This window comes from Anarrhichthys ocellatus, unplaced genomic scaffold (genome assembly GCF_004355925.1).
Source record: "Anarrhichthys ocellatus isolate YVR2014 unplaced genomic scaffold, GSC_Weel_1.0 scaffold57, whole genome shotgun sequence".
Lineage (NCBI taxonomy): Eukaryota > Metazoa > Chordata > Actinopteri > Perciformes > Anarhichadidae > Anarrhichthys > Anarrhichthys ocellatus.
Genome location: NW_022280087.1, coordinates 276525 through 296109, shown reverse-complemented (window position 1 = coordinate 296109; position 19585 = coordinate 276525). Strand labels below are relative to the sequence as shown.

Sequence of the window (19585 nt, the reverse complement as noted above, 5' to 3'; positions counted from 1 at the left end):
TATATATTAGGTGGATATAAGGTAATAAAAACGGACAGCTTTTGCCTTTTCACTCACCATGGTCTTGCTTGTGGTGAGGCTTTGCCATTTTTTCGGCTGGCTGTATCACCGCAGCACTGGCGGTGCATGCAGATGAACGGCGGCCCTTTTCCAGGCCTTCTTGCTCAGCCGGTGAGCGGTACGGAGAGAGGCCGTTTGTCTACATGTGCTGCTAAGCCCAGAGCTGGATGAGGACCGGCAGAGTCTCACTTTGGAGGAATTATTCATCCACTTTATTTTGAGTAAATATCTTCCTTTCCCGTCATGATTTCAGTATGAATGCAGCACCGGCTAAATCAATGTTGGCCTACGAGTTTTAAAATGTTTTTCCATATGTTGTCATGTATGATAGTTTTATAGGAATGATTCTGTGAGCTTAAACCTGCCTGTGCTGTGAAGACGGACTCTTCCCCCAAAACTAATATCACAATTTGCAGCTGACCTACTTTTTTTTTTTTAAACTGAAAATGAACATAAACTGAACAGTTGGGACAATGGTTGTTATAAACTGTGAACTCCATTCCAACCCTCAAATTCTATATCAGCAGTCAGAATCAAGAGCCTTATAAAATCATGTCTGTAATTTGTGCTTGGTGCCGAGTGTCTGACTGTTTCCTCTTCTGTGAAAACCTCAGGTGATTGGCAATGGGTCGTTTGGTGTGGTGTATCAAGCTCGCCTCATCGACAGCCAGGAGATGGTGGCCATTAAGAAGGTTCTGCAGGATAAGAGGTTCAAGGTAATAAACTCATTTCTCCACATGTTCTCTTGTTCTCTGTTTGATTTTGTTCCTAAATGATTAAGTTGGTTTGGGAATAAGCGTGTTTGTTCCCTGTCCTTGTTTAAAGTTCCTCTCATGTTGGTGTTCTTGATTTCTCACCTTTCCGCTCACGTGTTTGCAGAATCGGGAACTACAGATCATGAGGAAGCTGGACCACTGCAACATCGTCAGGCTACGTTACTTCTTCTACTCCAGTGGAGAGAAGGTACAGCTCATGCATTTGTTTTTTTCTTCTCATTTGTAAATAAAATTCTGTTCACCAAGTCCCCATATTCACACAAGATTATCTCACAGCACCATAGTTTCAGGAGATTCCAGTAAAACAGAGGAAATTATGTCATAATGCATATAAAATATAACTTTACAAGGATGCAGCATAAAAAGGGAAGCAGTCCCTTTCTTGGACTGACAGAGAAACACTTCTGATTTTAGATTTTGTTGAAGTAAATTCCTGGATTCTGTTTATGTGTTAATTTTTATTTTTAGATAAATGGATAAAAAAAATATTCATCTTGTAAATCAACAGCAGTTTGTGTTCCTGTAACATTGGTTTGTATAACAACGGGTAGGGCAAACGTGTATATTTAATCATGCACATTTTAACCCAACGATCTCTCTCTGTCCCGTGCTGCACAGAAAGATGAAGTGTATCTCAACCTGGTGCTGGACTTTGTCCCTGAGACGGTCTACAGGGTTGCCAGGCATTTTAACAAGGCCAAGAGCATCATTCCTATCATATATGTGAAGGTAATTTTCAGCCTGTTCCTACCATGACCTTTCTGTGTTTTGTACTAATCGTATTGTTTCTCTGGAATGGGTTGGGGGGGCATCTTTGAAACTCTAACACAGTAATACAAAGCACCATATTGTTGTTATTTTAGTTTGTTTCCATTTGAACACCTTGTTCTTATGTTGTGACCTCCTCAGGTGTACATGTACCAGTTGTTTCGTAGTCTGGCATACATCCATTCCCAAGGCGTTTGTCACAGAGACATCAAGCCCCAAAACCTGCTTGTCGACCCAGAAACTGCCATCCTCAAGCTGTGTGACTTTGGCAGGTGAGCTGCATGAGCAGATGGAAGAATGGTTTTAACAACGGAGAAATCAAGAGGTGTAGCGTGTTTGTATGTGCAGAGCGGACACCACTGCAGATAATATCCGAAGGTTTAGGCATGAAATAACCATTTCAAACAGCCCAGCGGCATCATGGGTCTGTATTCATTATGGCAGAGCTACTTCTTTATGCTGACCACGCTTGTTTTGCGCAGTGTTCTCTAGGGTTGGGCACGTGTAAAACTGTGGCGAGGCTACTTTTTAATTTGCCACAATGTATCATAATGTCAAGTAAAATCCGACTGAGATCGACTCACGTCCAGTGGACCCTTTCACATTTGCAGGTTAAGAACCTCTGTAGTCTGTTGAAAGAGGAATAAAACAAAGAACTCTTGATAGCCATTTCCTGCACAATAGTTCACACCTTCCGTCCCCTTGGACCTCAGCCATTTTTTGCTGCCATCTTTATCGTTTTGATCTGATTTCTTGTATTTACCCAGCGCCAAGCAGCTGGTCCGCGGGGAGCCCAACGTGTCGTATATCTGCTCTCGCTACTATCGCGCCCCTGAGCTCATTTTCGGTGCCACGGACTACACGGCAAACATTGACATCTGGTCAGCAGGCTGCGTACTGGCTGAGCTGCTGCTCGGACAACCCATATTCCCCGGTGACAGCGGGGTGGACCAGCTTGTCGAGATTATCAAGGTGAGTGCGTTTTATGAGGAGTCTTGTGTGCTGTGGAACCGATCGTAGGGTCACTTGTAATTCCTCTTTTCAGTGGAGATTATAGGAGTTTGATATATACTTGGTTCGTGCTTGTCGGTGTGTCTGTAGAATACTGCTCATACTCCTACATCTATTCTCAGGTGCTAGGAACCCCGACAAGGGAACAAATCCGAGAGATGAACCCAAACTACACAGAATTCAAGTTTCCTCAGATCAAAGCTCATCCATGGACCAAGGTAAGGAAACACCCAGGAAAGACACTGCAGGCCAGTGAGTATTCTCAACTGTCCGACATGTAGACTGAATCCATGTGTCAATGACAACACTCTTCATAGGGTATAAGACCAATTTTGTACATTTTTTGTGTGGAGCAAACTCTGCAAATGTTTTACATTTGTACATGTACACAAAGGTATTTGTTCCAGAAAGTGACACTACACCAGTTTCTAGAGAATACCAGTGGACGTGCTGTTGCCCACACAGTCTATTTAAATCTACTAGTTGAAGCGCTTTAGTGCCCTCCTGCTGAATGTCGATTAACCCTGTGACACTTAAAGAGTACAGAAACTACGTAAAACCCAGAGAAGTGGCCCTTTCACATTTACTACAAAGCGGATAGCTTTTCTACTCCAATGCATGCAATTGATTTTTTTAGATTCAGAACTCTTCTATAAGGGGGTTTCTTTGTGCATACTTGGACTCACACTCTTCTCGTTCCTCAGGTGTTTAAACCTCGCACCCCTCCAGAGGCCATTACCCTTTGCTCCCGGCTGCTGGAGTACACGCCGGCCTCGCGGTTCTCCCCACTAGAGGCCTGCTCGCACGGCTTCTTCGAAGAGCTGCGCCAGCCGAACACACGACTGCCCAGCGGCAGAGAACTGCCGATGCTCTTCAACTTCAGCACCACAGGTACATGCACGAGTAGACGCACGCTTTCCTTCTACGTCTTGGTACGGTTGGTGGGTGTAGTTCGGTGGAGAGAAAAAACTTCCTGCATGAAATTACTCACAACAGGGTCTGCGGATTATCTTGAGTAACCGGGTCAGGATATCTGGAAAGAGACATTGCTGCTGAGTTTTTCCAAATTTTTGTTCTTTTATTTTTTCTTTGTGCACCACAAGCCGAGTGCCATCTAGTTCAGTTAAACTGGAGAGAACAGACATCTCTATGGTGGATAGCTCCAACTCTCTGCAACTCACTCCAAAACTATCTAGATTAATAAACTGCTCTACAGATAGGAGGAAAAATATGTATTTTAGGTTTTGAGGTGAACTGTCCCATTTCCATCCATTTTGGTTGACAGATTGTTAAACTGTGTTGTCGTTGTGCTCAATGGATTCATCACCATCTGTTTCGTTAAATACAATCCCGCGCTGTGACCTCAGAGGAGGTGCCATTAATGCAGCGTACACTATCCTCTTGTTCTGTGACACTGTCCTCTTGATAAATGACTCATCGTTAAATAAGAACTCTGCTTTTATTTTCTGCAGAGCTGTCCATCCAGCCCCAGCTGAACTCAACCCTCATCCCTCCTCACGCCCGCTCTCACACAGCTGCTTCCGCCCACGGTGGGGAACTCTTCTGTTAATGTTGTTGTAATATTATTGTCAATATCATGGTGTTGTGGTGTTCAACATGAATACCATTATAAAATAACAATTCAGACATCACAAGTCAAAATTTTGAATTAAATTGATTTAACACATTTGTATATATAGATTTTATTATGTACTGAATTTTAATTCGCTAAGGAGGCAAATTCGTCTATTTTATTTTGTTACAATGTGTCAAAGGGACTAGGTTTAGTTTTTCCTTCTGACCGTCCTGCAGGAATGTTCTAGGTTGGAACTGAATACTTTTATGCCTTTTATTTTAAATAGATTTTAAAGAAATAGTCTGTAGCAGTTCTGTATTAAATATCAGAGATGCACCGATTGCAGTTTTCTTGGCCGATTGTCTGATTTTTTTACAAATCAAACCTGCCCATTCAGGTTTTCTTTCTTAGAACTATTATTGATAGCAAGGCTCAAGACTTTTTGCCCCACCGTCACGGAGAATCTAAATGTTAACCTTTTTTTAATCATCTATAGTGTTTATTTGCAGAAAACACGCAATTCAAACCAAAAGGATCCATCCAAAATAATTGTATTTTTATTGAAATACCTGCTCTGATTAAAGACATATCTTGGCATTAGTTCTTGTGTTTATATATTGTAAGTTGCTTAGAACTAGAGTTGGAAAGTTAAATAGGTCATAATTCCTTCTCTAATATATATATATATACTGCTGTGAAAAGATTTTCTTCAAACAAGTGAGTTTATTCAGGTTTCTCACTGAAAACATTCGATAGGATTACATTTGAACACATGATAGCGTAATAATTTACGTTCAGTCAAAGCAACCTCCTTCAACGTTAGCCGTTACTTCTGTGTTGTCAACAGATGAGCCGGTCACTGTGATCAGCATTCATGGGAATGAATTCTAATATAGTAGGTGTGTTAGTAGAGTTAGTTGTTCCAAATGTTTTACGGTTGCTCCTCCACGACTTGCTGTTGTAACAGATTGAGAGCTCTCTGTCCTCTTCACTCAGAGACACATGTGATGTGTGTGCCTCTGCCGCTGTGTGGTGCGGTGGGTAAAGTCTGTAGCTGACTGGCCCCTCACCGAGCATCAACTGATTGATCGCTGCGTCTCTACTATATATTTTTGTTGTATTCAGAGTAATGTTTTTTGTTTGTTTTTTTTGACACAAGGTGGCAGTATTAGATATGAAATCAATAAAACTTTTCATGAACTAACTAGATTTGATGTACTGGGCACTTCTTGAGAATGCACATATCAAATAATGTTATGTTTTCAGTTACAGCCATGTCCATTCACTCTCCTCCACTCAATAGGAACATTTTCAAGTGGTTTGAAAACATTGTGTAGTCCTTATATATCCCCAAAAATCTGTATTTGTTTTTAATTACGGCTCGTTATGTAAAATACTGCTGTCAGGTCCTTTGAGTCATGGACTGTGAATTTACCTCTGACTGTCTTTTGTTCCCCTCCTGTGTCCTTCAGATGGTACCGGTTCCGATTCATCTCAACACAGTTCAGTACCCGGATCTCTTAACAGCATCTGAAGCAGCTTCTCACCTGCCTGCCTGCGAGCCTCACCCTTATCTCAACACACACACACACACACACACACACACACACACTCACTCTAGTGCTTTCCTCCATGCTGCTTGCTCTCCTCTTAGATGATCTGTTTTTGTACAGTAATGCATTGAACAAACAAACATTAGCTCTTTAGCTGCCAGGGGTCGTAACTACGGCAGGTGATTGTTAAACACACATACACACACAAAGAGTAGTCATCTCGCTGCTGCTCAGGTGGTCTGTGAAGGTTCAATAGTGGGGGCTGGTCCTCTGTAATATAACTTTTTTTTTTTTTTTTTTTTTTTTTTTTCTTTTTTTTTTTACTTCTTTTTAAATCAACTTTTTTTCTTCTTCTCTATATTTGTGTTTAATTTATTTGCCTAACAGAGCGCATCATGTGGTCGCAAAAATTTGTTCGCCAGAGTTTTATTTTATTTTTTTCCACCTAAGATTATTTTTTTATATTCTTCTGTGTTTATTTGCATCTGAACTGTACACTGCCTGAGCGAGGTCAGAAGTAGCCCCTCGTAGGTCATCAGGGTAAAAGTTTTATTCAACTCAGGGCGGGAGAGCGGATGCCGGGGATGATAGAGTCCTTAATGCTCCAGCCACGTTATTTGAACCAATCCAGCCTGATGTTACGGTTTAAATTGAACCTCCACGTCTTGATAATTCACACGCTTAAGTGGCAGGTAGAGTAGGAAACCTCATCAGTAGCAGTTATCAGTGTTTGGTCGGAGGTGCTTCGCCCCTTACGTGAATCAGGGTTCAGTGGCTCCGTTACTTTATACAGGCCGGTCACCTGTCCTTCTGTTTGTTTCCTGATCTACAGAGTGTTACCTGGTAAAAGCGTGAGATACTCCCTCATAGAAAACATAGGTAAGATCAATCATGGATTTTAGACTCCTTTTCAGCTTTTATCCGTGATTTCTGTTTGACTCATTCCCACATCAGGCAGGGCAGAGGTGTTAATTTGTTTGGCCACCCAGAGGAATACCCCTCGACTCCTGCTCTTCTTCTAAACCTCAAAAAGTAGTTTCGACCTGTAGATGTTGGTTGTGGAGAAAGTGTGGAGCGAAAAGCAGATCTAGAAAACGAGCCTTTTGAAATGGAGCAACCAAATTCAAATGGTAGTCGTGTAAATATTAGTACATCACTGGACGCCGCTCAGTGCGCTGCTTGCTCTCTGTCCTACAGCTCGTTAGTTGTGTTCACGATTAGATAAAAAACCAGCTGTCATCGCAGCAATGGAAATGTAAACACATTTTGAAGCTCGTCTAAGAAACTAGAGATTCTGTATCACGACCATCGATGCTTCTTGAAGGAATTGTTTCCAGAATTGACTTGCTGAAGAAAATAACCTATTTACACCCCTTTAAACCAGAAGGACGGAAGAAAGGAAGCTGACAGCCTTCACTGGTTTCACTGGTGCTACCGTGCTAGAACTGAGTGAACGTAGAGGAAGTTGTTGTTTTCAGACGTGTCTTTGAAGTTCCACTCAAATTAGCCTGATTCTTTTTTTTTTTTTTTTTCATTTTGAGCTTTTAAAACGGAACTAACGTTCATTGTGGTCGTGGTGTGTTGAATGAAAAGAAGTGAAAACGTTTGAATCAGGGCAGTTGCCCGACTCAACAGTTGCTACTTTTAAAAAGTCTGAAATAGTTTTAAGATAATTGATTTGATTGATTGATTTTAAAGCAGTGAGAAGTCTTGAAATGTGCTTAATATTGTTACTTAAAGGGTAACTTTGGTATTTTTTTATTTTATCATGCTTTGGTGTGTTAATGGGGACAACATTTTTGAAGTTGGTCCAGTATTAAGTGAGAGCGCTCTGACCGGGAGACGCTTAAAGGGCTGCAAAGTAATCTCAAGGGCAATGTAAGCATTTTAGTTTTGAGGACGTGGATCAGGCCTGACCCTCTCGCCAACCCGTTTAGACACAAACGCAAACCGACCGAATCAAGCGCAAGTTAAAGAAAAAGTTTTTATTTCTCTCGAGTTTGTTTTTTTCATAATGTTGTCAGAGACTTATGATAACAATGCGAGCCTGTCAGTGCCAAAAACAATCACTTTTAGTGGACGTACATTGAGGAGTTGAGCCTAGCGATGACGTTGCAGCACGTTTCAGGACTTCCACCTCCAGCGTTCTCCCTCAATACTGGACCATCGGTTAGACAGAAAAACATGGGGAATCCAGAAGTTACCCTTTAATGGCTCCCCTATACTGTCTGTTGACATGTAGTCATACAGAAAACAAAAGGCTGGTTTCAAAATTAGTTTTAATTTCACAATGTTCTAAAGATGTCGTACTAAAACCCTGTAAGATCCGCTGAAATACATCGGCAGATCAAACGCTATCGAATCAAAACGCGCCCCCCCCCCCAGCTGAAATATTATTGGTGTCCTGATGTTAGTGTAGAAAAAAATGCTTTTGTACTCCCAAGAGCTGAGTGAATGTCGGTCCTCCTGTTGATTAAATGCAGCAGAGAAACTTCAGAATGCCGGGGCAGGGATTAAATGTTCTCTTAAACTCGACGAGGGGGTGGGGATGCTAAACCTAAATGTATTTATTCCTTTGTTTTTGGAGACGAGAATCGGGTGGCTTTGAAATGTTGTTAGTGAACTGTAGTTCCATCAGTGGAAATGATTGAAAACAGGTTCTCTGTATAAAGACTAAAATAACTCTGAAGACAAATGGACATGTGCAGAGAAAGGAAGATGTGCTTAATGTGAATAGTAGTCCAACGTGAATCTCAAGCAGGGGACTTCCTGTTAGGTCACCGTGTTTGTGTGCTCCTTGGACCGATTTTGAATTTTTACCCTAAAAAATCAAAGAGAGCTGTTTGAGGTCATGGGTGAGAGAATGTATTCTCTCAAGAATAGAAGACCATTCTCCAACCTGCGAGTCTGTTTTTGGGGGTTAGAGCAGTCAACAATACAGATTTTTAGTAAGCAGTATATTTGATACTATTGCTCCATGCCTCCACCTGCTGTTTTTACACTGCAGCCATGTTTGCGTTTTCCTTTTTTAATTCCACCACATTGGGCACATTCACATTGATTTTATACGAGGAGAGTGGAGAGCATCTTTCATTCTCTTTCCCACCAACAGTTTTCCCCCAAAGCTCACCTGCCAGTCCTGCGGGGCTCATTTTGCTTCTTTTTTTTTGCTGTCCAGAGTCCAAAGCAGCCTGTTGGATTCCCTCTGCAGGGCGCGTTCACACTCAGAGCTGTCAGACCCTCTGTGGCCATGAAAAGGTGTGACCCTGCTGGGGCGGAATCAAAAACACCGGCCGATTGGTCTCATCCCTCTGATGTCAGAAGCCACCTCTCCCCTCACTCTCCCTCTTATCGCACGTGTAAATATCACTGATTTTTATTTTCATCTTTTTACTTTTTATGACAGAGTTGTTTATATCTTATCTCTCCTCATCCCGCCGATGAAACAGTCTTAGTTTGTGCATTTTTGTAAATAAGTTTCTTTTATTTTTCACAATTCAAAATGTAAATACTGCAAAGGAAAAAAAAAAAAAAGTTTGTTGATGAAGTTTCTCTCTCTCCCTCTAATTCTCCCTCTCTGTCCTCCCTGTCCGGCCCTCTGTGGGACCGTCTGACTGTTGAATGAATATTTCAAAGGTTCTGTTCCAAAATGCTTCTTTCTGTTCACTCTGGATGGAAAAATATACTCTCTTCAAACATTCTGTGACACCAAGGCATGTCATGTTAGCGTGACAGCGCTCTCTCCAACCTGCTCGTCTAATGTTGATCCACACAGTATAATAAATGCAAAATGTCTGAAACGATTGTTTGTTTTACTTTTCAATGATTTAATTTAAAAGAGCTTTTTTTTTTTGTAAAGTACCTTTAAAGTCAAGAGGACTTTTTTTTTTTAATAACCCTTTTAGATCACAAACCCCACTCATATTTATCAATGTAGGCAAAACAATTTACAAAAAAGTCCATTTATTTGTATTTATACATCAAAATCCAATCAGCTTTTCTTCCTGTACAACAAAATATGACGTGTGCTTATGTAAAGTAGTACGTTTTCAACCAATGATGTAAAGCTAAAAGCTGCATATTGATTAATGGATATCAATCTGGGACTTGACTTGCTGCAGATTCTTCACAAGAGGGAGCTGTTCAGTCATTATTAGAGAGTTCTGTACATGCCAGTTATAGTGAAACCTTCTCAAGACACATTCTCTTTTGCCATTGGTGACCCTTTATTGTACAGTTAAAGTACCTCCGTCCTTCTGTCCTTGGTAACCAGCAGGACACACAGTCACACGAAGAGCAATGTGAAAATATGTTCCAGTCTTCAATTTAGCAGATTTAAAATGATAAATGTAAGCAGCTAAAGTCTCCAGCCTCTGGCCTCAAGAAGAGATGAGGAGCAGACTATGAAGGTCTTTTCATTCAGACTCAGTCAGATTTAACGCAGCTTTATACAACTCCTCACGTTCAGTAGTTCTTCCCAAAACTTTTATTTTTAAATGTTTAAAAATCAGTTTTTGCTTCCTTTTTCTTTCTCGGTTCCTTTGACTCGTTTTGGAACAGAACTTTGTGTGTGGTGACATTGCAATATGTTCTTATAGTGTAGTATTAAGAAACACAGGTTTCAGCTACAGGTCACTGAGAAAGTGACGTCTCCTCTCTGACTTGATCTCAAAGTGTTTAGTCCGACTAGAAATCACAACACGATGTCCTGCTTGTACTCAACCCGTGCTGAATGGCATTCAAACTTGCTGCTAATACTGATCACAAAGCAGACTTTTGTATTGTGACAGAGGCACCTGTCATGTGCGGTGCGTGTTAGTTGCCAGGCAACATGCAGAAATGTTTCAAGTGAACCAAATCTCAGAAATTGTACTTTTTGTTTGTGTTTTCAAAGTCTCTGAAACTCCAGCTGTAACTGAGGGAGATTCCTGCTTCTCTCTGATAAGTTGACATGTCCCATGTTATTCATTATTCTTTACTCCAATGCCGTTAGCTTTGGTGTCATCCTGCCCGGTGGACTGATGAGTGATGGAGGGATAGACGGAGAGAGAGAGAGAGAAACACAAACCTGTCTGTCTCTGTTCTGTGTATGTTCTGTATAATATGGACTCATTTACTGTAATAAAGTGATGAAACTGTGTTTGGGTCATGTGCACCGTTTCTCCTCTGAAGTCTGTCATTATTTGAGAGGTTATGAACTAGATTTAAGTTTAGTTTCATGAAGACAAACGATTAACTCTTCACTCGGATGAGTTTCCTGCAAAGAAATCTGAGAACGTAGTGTTCGTTTGAAACTTGTATGCTGTGAGTTTGACCTCTCCAGCCTTAATCAAAGGCTGGCCAGTTAAAGCTGGGGTAGGCGCTTTCATTTTTGCTGTTATTGGGCTATAAATTATAATCTTTCAGCATATTGTAATTGCAGCATTGCCCCAGGAGAGGCAGTTTTCTAATAAATAAATAAAAAATAAGTAATTTGGAATTTGAAAATGCAGCTATCATCCTGCAGCTCTCCTCTCTGTCCTAAGCCCCTCCCACCAGATGAGCGCAGGCATTTGCACCCAAAATGTTGCTAATAGATTAGCCTTCTGCTAACGGTAGCCGGCTGTGACTCGCTCACGACGGCTCGCGGCTACAGTTAGCAGAGGGCTCATCTATTAGCAACATTTTCTCTCCATGAGAATCTTGGCCGATATTGTCAGATTCTCTTTTTTTTAATTTTGTCTTCCTTTTTTTGAGGATTGCTTTGCAGTGTACACTGCTGTTTGCCAATGCTGGAATAGCAACTTTTCCTGCAGGATGAATCCGGCTTTCACCATCTGAAAGGATGTGCACGCTCATATGCGTTTGTGGAACAGCCAATAGGAACGCCCTCTCTTTGTCACGACCTGCGATTGGCCAAAGTCTCCCGTCACAGGCTAGATTTTTCTAAAGCCTGGAAACAGCCAAGAGGAGGTGCAGAAGTATCATTTTCTGTCAGATCACTTGAATTACAATATGCTGAATGCTTATTATGGAATTTTTGCCCAAGAATAAACTGCCTACCTCAGCATTATTTGTAAGTGCACTCGGAAAGATGGAATGCTTTAATTGTCTCGTATGTCCAGAACAATTTTACAGATTTTAAACCTTGCAACTCACTGTGCTGATTTAACTAAACAGACAAAAAAGTGCAAATTCTCTTTCAGGGTCAGTATCTTTATTTTTATCCCTACAAATGTGAACCAGAATGTATGTCTCTACGGCAACTTCCACAGATACACCAAAGTATCTCATGTACCCTATCCAATATGTCTTCAGTTGGTCAGGTTTGATCCTGAGAGCAGCCACCATGAAAGTGTGTGAATGGGTGAGTAAAAGGTAAGGTGTAGAGTTGTGAAACATCAGTTAAGGGGAGGTGTTCTGTATTTACCACAAGCCCCAGAACCAAGTGCTCCGAGGTAAGTTGAGGTAAGTAAAATGGACAAAATGGAAACGCTGTAATAAAAGGGTTTTAAAAAGTTACACTGACTGAACAAAACTGAAAAGCTGTAACTACATCACTACGTTACAGCTTTAAACTTGCATTCTCTCTACTGGCCAGCAGGGGGTGACTCCTCTGGTTCAATTCAATTCAATTTATTTCTGTATGGCCCAAAATCACAAATTACAAATTTGCCTCAGAGGGCTTTACAATCAGTACACAGTACAATCATCCTCTGTCCTGGAACCCTCACATCGGAACAGGAAAAGCTCCCCCAAAAAAAATTAACGGGGAGAAAAGAGGGAGAGACCTGTGGGAGAGCAACAGAGGAGGGATTCCTCTCCCAGGATGGACAGAAGTGCAATAGATGTCATGTGAACAGAGTGAACACCATTACAGAGTTACAACACATTCAATGGTTGCAGAAAGAAGTCTAATTGTATAGAAGTCTATGAGAAAAAGACTCTACTTCTCTCTTGATTTATTACCTCAGTAAACATTGTAAACATGAGTTTATGGTCTCAATCTCTAGTTTCAAGTCTTCTTCAATACAGCATGATGTTCATTTAGTACATTATGGTCCATTTAGAGTCACACAGACCATAAAGCAGGGGATGCTTTAGGGCGGGCTTAATGTGATTGACAGGTTGCTACTGCTACCAGAGCTCGCTATTCGGCGTCTCTACCAAGTTGTCACTCTTCCGCAGTCCAAATATGGTAACTTCCGTTCACTGGTTGCAAAAAAGATGGCCAAAATGGCGACGGACGAAAATGCCGATTTCAAGGATTTCAAGGCTTCCAAATGGTAGTCTACAAACCAACGGGTGACACCACAACAAAAAAACATCAAAACGTGCACAGACCAGTTAGTAACACAGTAAACACAATACAGGCCGATGCCACAGGTGACGATTATAAGATGGTGTTATTTTGATCGGCTCTCTGAGTTTTAGCAGATTGGTTGAAATTGTTTCTTTTCTGTAAATTTAGATCGTATGGACACAGTAGTGGAGGTGACATGCTGCCCACTATCTGTTTGGAGCATGCGGCCACATCTTACACATTGCACTTTAAAACTTTTCAGGACAGTTAATATAAAACAAAAACAAAATACCTAACAATGATAAGATAATAACAATAAGTATAGAACAGATAAGACATATTTGAAATAAAATAGTATGCGAACATTATGAAAAAGATACTTTTTGAGAAGGGATTTGAAATCACTGATTCTGCAACAAGACAGTACAGACCTGATGATGCATTTTCTCACTGTTTTCAGTTTCAATTTAGGCTCTCAGTCCAGCTAGAATTAAAAATTACACTAATTGCACAAAACATGTCGACGCAGTATTTTGTATTTTGCAGTGGTGGGCCGTGCATTTTATATCTGGGCCTTCACTGCTGTCCTGCAGCTGAAACACAGCTACGGTTATTATTTGTTTCGTGTAAAAAATGAAGCCAACACTAACTGCAGAGAATACGCTGAGAGTTTTCTCCTCTCTGCTCTGACTGCAGCTGGGACTGCTGCCCGAGGCTACTGAGAGAGAGTCCGCCTGTGAGTGCTTTGGGGCGGCGGAGGGGCTCACAGCAGCACCCGCTGCTCGTTCACGACAGTGCAGAACATACGTGCTTTAACGTCAAAACACCAGAAAATTCTCCAACAACACCAGAACAAGTCGCTAGATTTGTCGCTAGTAGCTTTTGACAAAAAAAGTCACCATGAGGGTTCAGAAAGTTGCCAGATTTAGCGAGAAATTCGCCAAATTGGCAACACTGGCAACTGCTAAATATGTCCCCAGAGCAACATTGGACGTAACAATGGTTCCTATCACATATAAAACCAAACAAAAATCCATCTTCATAAAAACAAGTTGTACAAATAATGATATATAAACATATTAAAGCTACTGCAGATGTAAAAACAAACGCATTTAACTTACCAGAGCTGCTGTTCACTATTTAAAGACAAAGTGCATCCTCCTTTCTTTGTTAATAAAGAGTTTAATCTCACGGTTGTTCAGTACATTGTTCAGTTGTGAGTCTGCAGGCCTCGGGCCTCTCTTCTTACCCTTATTTGATCATTTATTATTTGGATTTAATAAACTCTGTTATATGTTAAAGAGCAGTCTTCTGTGATTACTTGTGCATATGTGTGATAACAGCTGGATGTAGGGGCCTGTGCTCGAATTCAACCATCACTGTTCACTCTGAGTGTAGAACAGTACTTTGACTGTGAACATTCTGAGTGAACAATAATTTATGAGACTCAATTTATAGCTTGGTTATCGGTCCCTGTTCGCACGGTGGTGCCCCGTTATTATTAGTAATTACTAATTAACTTATTGATGTTAATAACTCCATCGATGTTGATAATTTAGTTTCATATTTGCTGATAACCAAACACGCTCCATTTTCGTTCCCAACACCAGATTAAACTCATTTTATTGTTGAACATTAGTCCATTGTGGTCCATTGACTTAGCTTCATTTCTTCACCTAACGAAATCAGCTCATCACATAGTCTGTTCATTTAAACTGTGTGGTATTGTTGTATTAGCTTTTTTGCAAAGACCTACCCTGATATGTTAACACATGTGAGGCACATGCGAACCCACGGTTGCACACCCGAAGCTTCTTTTAAGTGTGGTTATCCTGGATGTCATAGAACTTTCCAGAAGTTCAAAAATGATATGCAAGTGGAGAGAAATTATGTGAAGTTAGCGTACCAATACTTTAGGATTATACAGTAGGAATATATCACTGGGATCAGGATGTAGTAGTTCCCAGTGTTAGTGGGTTGATCAGCGAGTCAGAATACCCACACCACCGGTAAATTCCTTCCTTACGTAAAAGTAGCAATGCAATATAAAATATTCTCTTTCAAGAAAGGTCATCTTTATAAATTTTTTTAAATAAACAAGTATGAGAAGTATAAAAGCTCTTATTGCTTTGACTACTTAATACTTTGATGTGTTGTTTAAACCATATCTATTTTATTTGCCTTCTAATACATTGTATACGTGTTTTCTTTCATTTTATTTCATTATAGTAAAGCTTCTCTTGTTTTGAAAGTAAAAATCTTATAAATGAATCACAAGACTAAAAAAGAGGAAGAAGTTCTGCACACATCCTGTGATACTGGATCTGTTATCTGCCAGATGGACAGTGTAGTCAGCAATAAACCTTTGTAAATTAAATATAAAAGTGTTTGTGGCTGCGCACTCGGCCCCCAAAAGTATGTCAACAATCAAAATTTGGATTGGTTTGTAAAAATGGTCAACATTGACAAGTGTCAAACGAATGTCAAACAAAGTGACGTGGTACATAAGTCATATCTTTTGTTTGCACAAATCTTAATTGTAAAGTAACTAAAGCTGTCAGATAAATGTAGTTAGTTGACCTTTCTCTCTTGTCTCCTTGTTAGCGGACCTACTCTGGAACGATGTGTCCTGTGAAGTACAGCTTCCTTTCCTCTGTGGAACAAGACCATAAAGTTCAGTTTAAATATATTAAGTGTTTCAGAAACCTGTTCAGGGAAATCTCACTATCTATGTCTGCGTCTGGACCTGCATGTGTGCACACAACCTGAAGCATACAATGCTGTTCATAGAAACCCACGGGAAAATATAGCTGTAGCAGTCATGACAAGGTTTACTGAATCCTCCACATAAAGACGTGTTCTTGTTGAGAAATGTAATCAAGTTAAAAAAAGTAAGACATTAATATTTGATATCTGAAAACCCTTTCTTTCTTTCTTTTTTTCATACAGAATCATACAGATTCCAAATATGTTGGAGCCAAGAGGAGAAAACTAAATAAAACAAAATAAAATAAAAGACTATGCCTGTATTGATAAATAACCTCTATATTTTCAACCATGTTGCCTGCTTAATATTGAAATTTAGCTTCAGTTTCTGTCATTTTTATTTCTCGTGTCATTAAGGACAACAAAATAAACATGAACTTGAGCGGAGAGCAGGGCCGTTTGACCTTAAAATGTAGAAGGACTCATTACAGTTTTAAGTAAAACAGCACCACTCTTTAATTTGACCCATTAGACTTAACAAGAGTTGGTATCAAATGAAGCTGTAGCTTTATACATGAAGGGAAATTTCAAGAAAGGAAATGTTAAACTGTGATAAACATGTGGGAGTTACTTCATGTGACATATAAACAATCATCTCATGTTTCGTTGTTTCCCCATGAAGATTTATTTTGCAAAAACAGCACTTTTTGGGATTTATTTTCCTCAGGTCAGGTTGTGTTTTTTTTATTGTGGTCATAGAAATCAATCAAACTGATGAGTTTGCAAATTAACTCTTCATATATAAGGGCTTCATATATAAGTTTGTGTGCTCTTGTGTTCTTGACTATTTGAAAGTAAAGTATTCGTTTTTAGGTGGATTTGTATAAATATATAGTGATGAGTTAACGGTTTAATAATGTGATCTATACGTTTTATTTTCATTTAGATTTAACGCATGTAGATTTCGTTTAATGTAGTATCACCAAGCTGTCACGCACACATTACCCATAAATTGTAAGCAACAGCGCTGGTACACTTTGGTGCCGGGCAGTATGCCAGCTAAACTCTGAGACGCTGCAGTTTGTCTCCAGTCCTGCTGGTGGCGCTGCCTGTTTCTTTGGTACGTTTTAACTGGATGGCACGGTTAAAAGCCTTCTTTGAAATGTCTTCCGGATTTCAAAAAAAGAGGCCGACAATAAAGCAAAGAGAGAGTCTAATCTCGAAGGTAAATCCGCCTGAAAACGAATACTTATATCAATATTCAGCAGTTGCGACTTGTTACGCGGCTATCTACCAGTGATTTGTATTCGAAACTGTTTTCTGTATACTCTCACAACATTGTATTGCGTCGTACCTCGGAGTCAGAAGCACTCTTAGCTTCTCTAGCTAGTTTAGCTAACCGTGTTAGCAAGGCGGTGCCGGTTGAGGAAAGGCCTGTTTGGACGATGCTAACAAGCTAGCTAGTCGTTTTAAACGAGTTATATTTAGTAAAGTCGTCCTATAACACCCGAGTAATCAACGCTAACCCCTACAAATAAGAGCAAATAACGTTGGTATGTTGCTGGACCAATTCCATAATTAAAAGGAAACGCCATGTTAACGATATTTAGCTTGATAGTCAACATGGACAACCGCTAGCTAGCGTAACAAGTTGAAGTCGCTGATGTTGTGAAGTCAAGAGTTAAACGATTCAACATGTAATGTTCGGTAAGTCGGCGGTAACAGCCTTTCAGCCAGACATCCCAAGTTAACTTTACTCTTAATTGTATTATGAATCAATAACGTAACTGATTAAGCTAGCGTTAAGCATTTCAAAGATAACTTTAAGGCTAACGTTAGCTTGTTTGTTTTTTCTCTCTAGCTCACGTGTGCCCTGGCATTGGGTGAACAATATTACCATATGAAGGGAAATAAATACTCCATATAAGTGAAATGAAGATTATGTTATATCATAATTACATTTAAACGATACGGGAAGGAGGCGCTTACATTGATACAGAAATGAATAAACAAGTTGAATATATACCAGCTAACAGCTGTATGTAATATCCTAATCTACAAATCGAGTTACGAAATGCGCGTGTTGTCAGTTAAGTACACGTGGTTTAAACCACTACAGTTTGGTATAACAGTCCTGCTATAAATCCCACGCTCATGAATGTCATAATGTTCAGTTTTTGTTGTTTCAGTTTTGATGATAATTTGAGGATGTCAATCTGTTGAGCTGTACAGTGTTATACTAAGATACATGTTTTATATTTAGTTTACTCTCATTGATGTATATGTTGTGGACAAATGATCAAAAATACATCCGTTTATTGCAAAAAAATATAATAAACAGCATGAGAACTGAAACTGGTAGACGGTTAATCCATTGACTGACGTAAAATGTATAAGCATCTATTTTGTGAATAATAATTTATTTTTCAAGCAAAAACTTAAAAAATTCTGAACTAAAAAATGTATACTTGTGAGGATTTACTACTGTGAATCAATTCCTCTCTAAAACGGATACAACCAATAATTGACTCGGCATGTATAGCCTTGAACAAGATATTATTTATCTGCATTATTCTAGTTAAGTGTACACGAAGGGACTATGCCTTCCGTTGATGATATTAGACTAAATATAATCTGGAATTGCTGTTTTCTTTTCTTGATATGTTATATGATCTTCTGCACCATTTAAACTGCTTTGGTTTAATGAACAGTGAGTGTACTTAACCAAATCTAAATTGTATGGCTAGAAATATGTGGACATTACGTTATGTGACTGTTTTACATCTCATTCTAAAACCATGGGCAGTACTTGTTTTTTTAAATTTATTATACTATATTGATCCATTTAAGGGGGACCTTGGGGTTACCAGACAACCCTCTTAACCCAGTAAGCCACAGTCACCACGGTAGAAGCGAATATATCAGCCTCCAGTCTTTGTTGAAGCCCCTCCATCCACATTGTGTGCTACCATTCAGACACATGAGCATTAGTGAGGTCCAACACTGATGTTGGATTATCAGGCCTGACCTGAAGTCTGTGCAGGCCAGTCCAGTTCTTCCTCACCACACTGGCAAAGAGTCTTCCACAAAGACTAAATGTAATTGTCGGTGTGTGCACTAACATTATGATTTCCCTGTCTGGAACTAATGGGCATATCCAAAATAATGTAAAGCAGCTTCTGACCGAAAGCTGTGTCCACATCATTTTTCCCATTGATTGTATCTTCAGGGTTGAGTAATTAACACAAATGAGACTTCAGATGTAGTTTGATATTGCAGGGAATTACCAACACTCGCATTCAAATTAGTGTCTTTTGATATGTAGACATTATAGTATCCATCTTGCATAACTGGTATTTTGTTTTGACTGATGTCGGTTCACACTCGTTGGACCAGCTTATCACACCCTAAACGTACCTGCTGCTAGTGATTTTCCACCCTGCAGTTAGATATAACCTTATCTATCGAGTTGTGTGAGCAACAGAAGCTGTGATCTACGATCTTGGCTATAATGATAATCTGTGGTCTCTTTATTTTGTTATTCCTGCAGGTCAAAGTTGAGGGCCATGGCTCGTGGGCATCAGAAGATTCAGTCTCAGCAGAAGAACGCAAAGAAGGCAGCAGAGAAGAAGAAAGGCATGGCCGCTGACCAGAAGACTGCAGCGAAGGCCGCACTGGTCCACACCTGCCCCGTCTGCCGGGTGAGAACAGCGCCTGCTGCTGACTGCTGAACCCAACAATAGAAAAATGTACTGTATACAGTAAAAACTGGATGAGGCTGTTTGGGTCTAGCCACAGCGCCTCAACATCACCAGCATTGTTCCTAATGTCATATATATATATAAAATATATT

General features: G+C 40.0%; 1 protein-coding gene and 1 pseudogene across 1 annotated transcript in view; both read left to right on the top strand.

The window, feature by feature from the left end:
- LOC116396608 (glycogen synthase kinase-3 beta-like) overlaps nucleotides 1-8131 on the top strand; it is a 14448-nt gene extending 6317 nt beyond the window's left edge. The window contains exons 3-11 of the mRNA XM_031871312.1: nucleotides 675-776; nucleotides 940-1023; nucleotides 1455-1565; nucleotides 1746-1876; nucleotides 2372-2576; nucleotides 2738-2833; nucleotides 3320-3506; nucleotides 4088-4165; nucleotides 5664-8131. Coding sequence (XP_031727172.1) covers nucleotides 675-776; nucleotides 940-1023; nucleotides 1455-1565; nucleotides 1746-1876; nucleotides 2372-2576; nucleotides 2738-2833; nucleotides 3320-3506; nucleotides 4088-4165; nucleotides 5664-5725 — 1056 coding nt within the window. The 3' untranslated portion in view covers nucleotides 5726-8131. The remainder of the gene's footprint in view (nucleotides 1-674; nucleotides 777-939; nucleotides 1024-1454; nucleotides 1566-1745; nucleotides 1877-2371; nucleotides 2577-2737; nucleotides 2834-3319; nucleotides 3507-4087; nucleotides 4166-5663) is intronic.
- An 8769-nt stretch (nucleotides 8132-16900) lies between these two features.
- LOC116396617 (zinc finger protein 706 pseudogene) lies at nucleotides 16901-19463 on the top strand (annotated as a pseudogene).
- The last annotated feature ends 122 nt before the right edge of the window (nucleotides 19464-19585 follow it).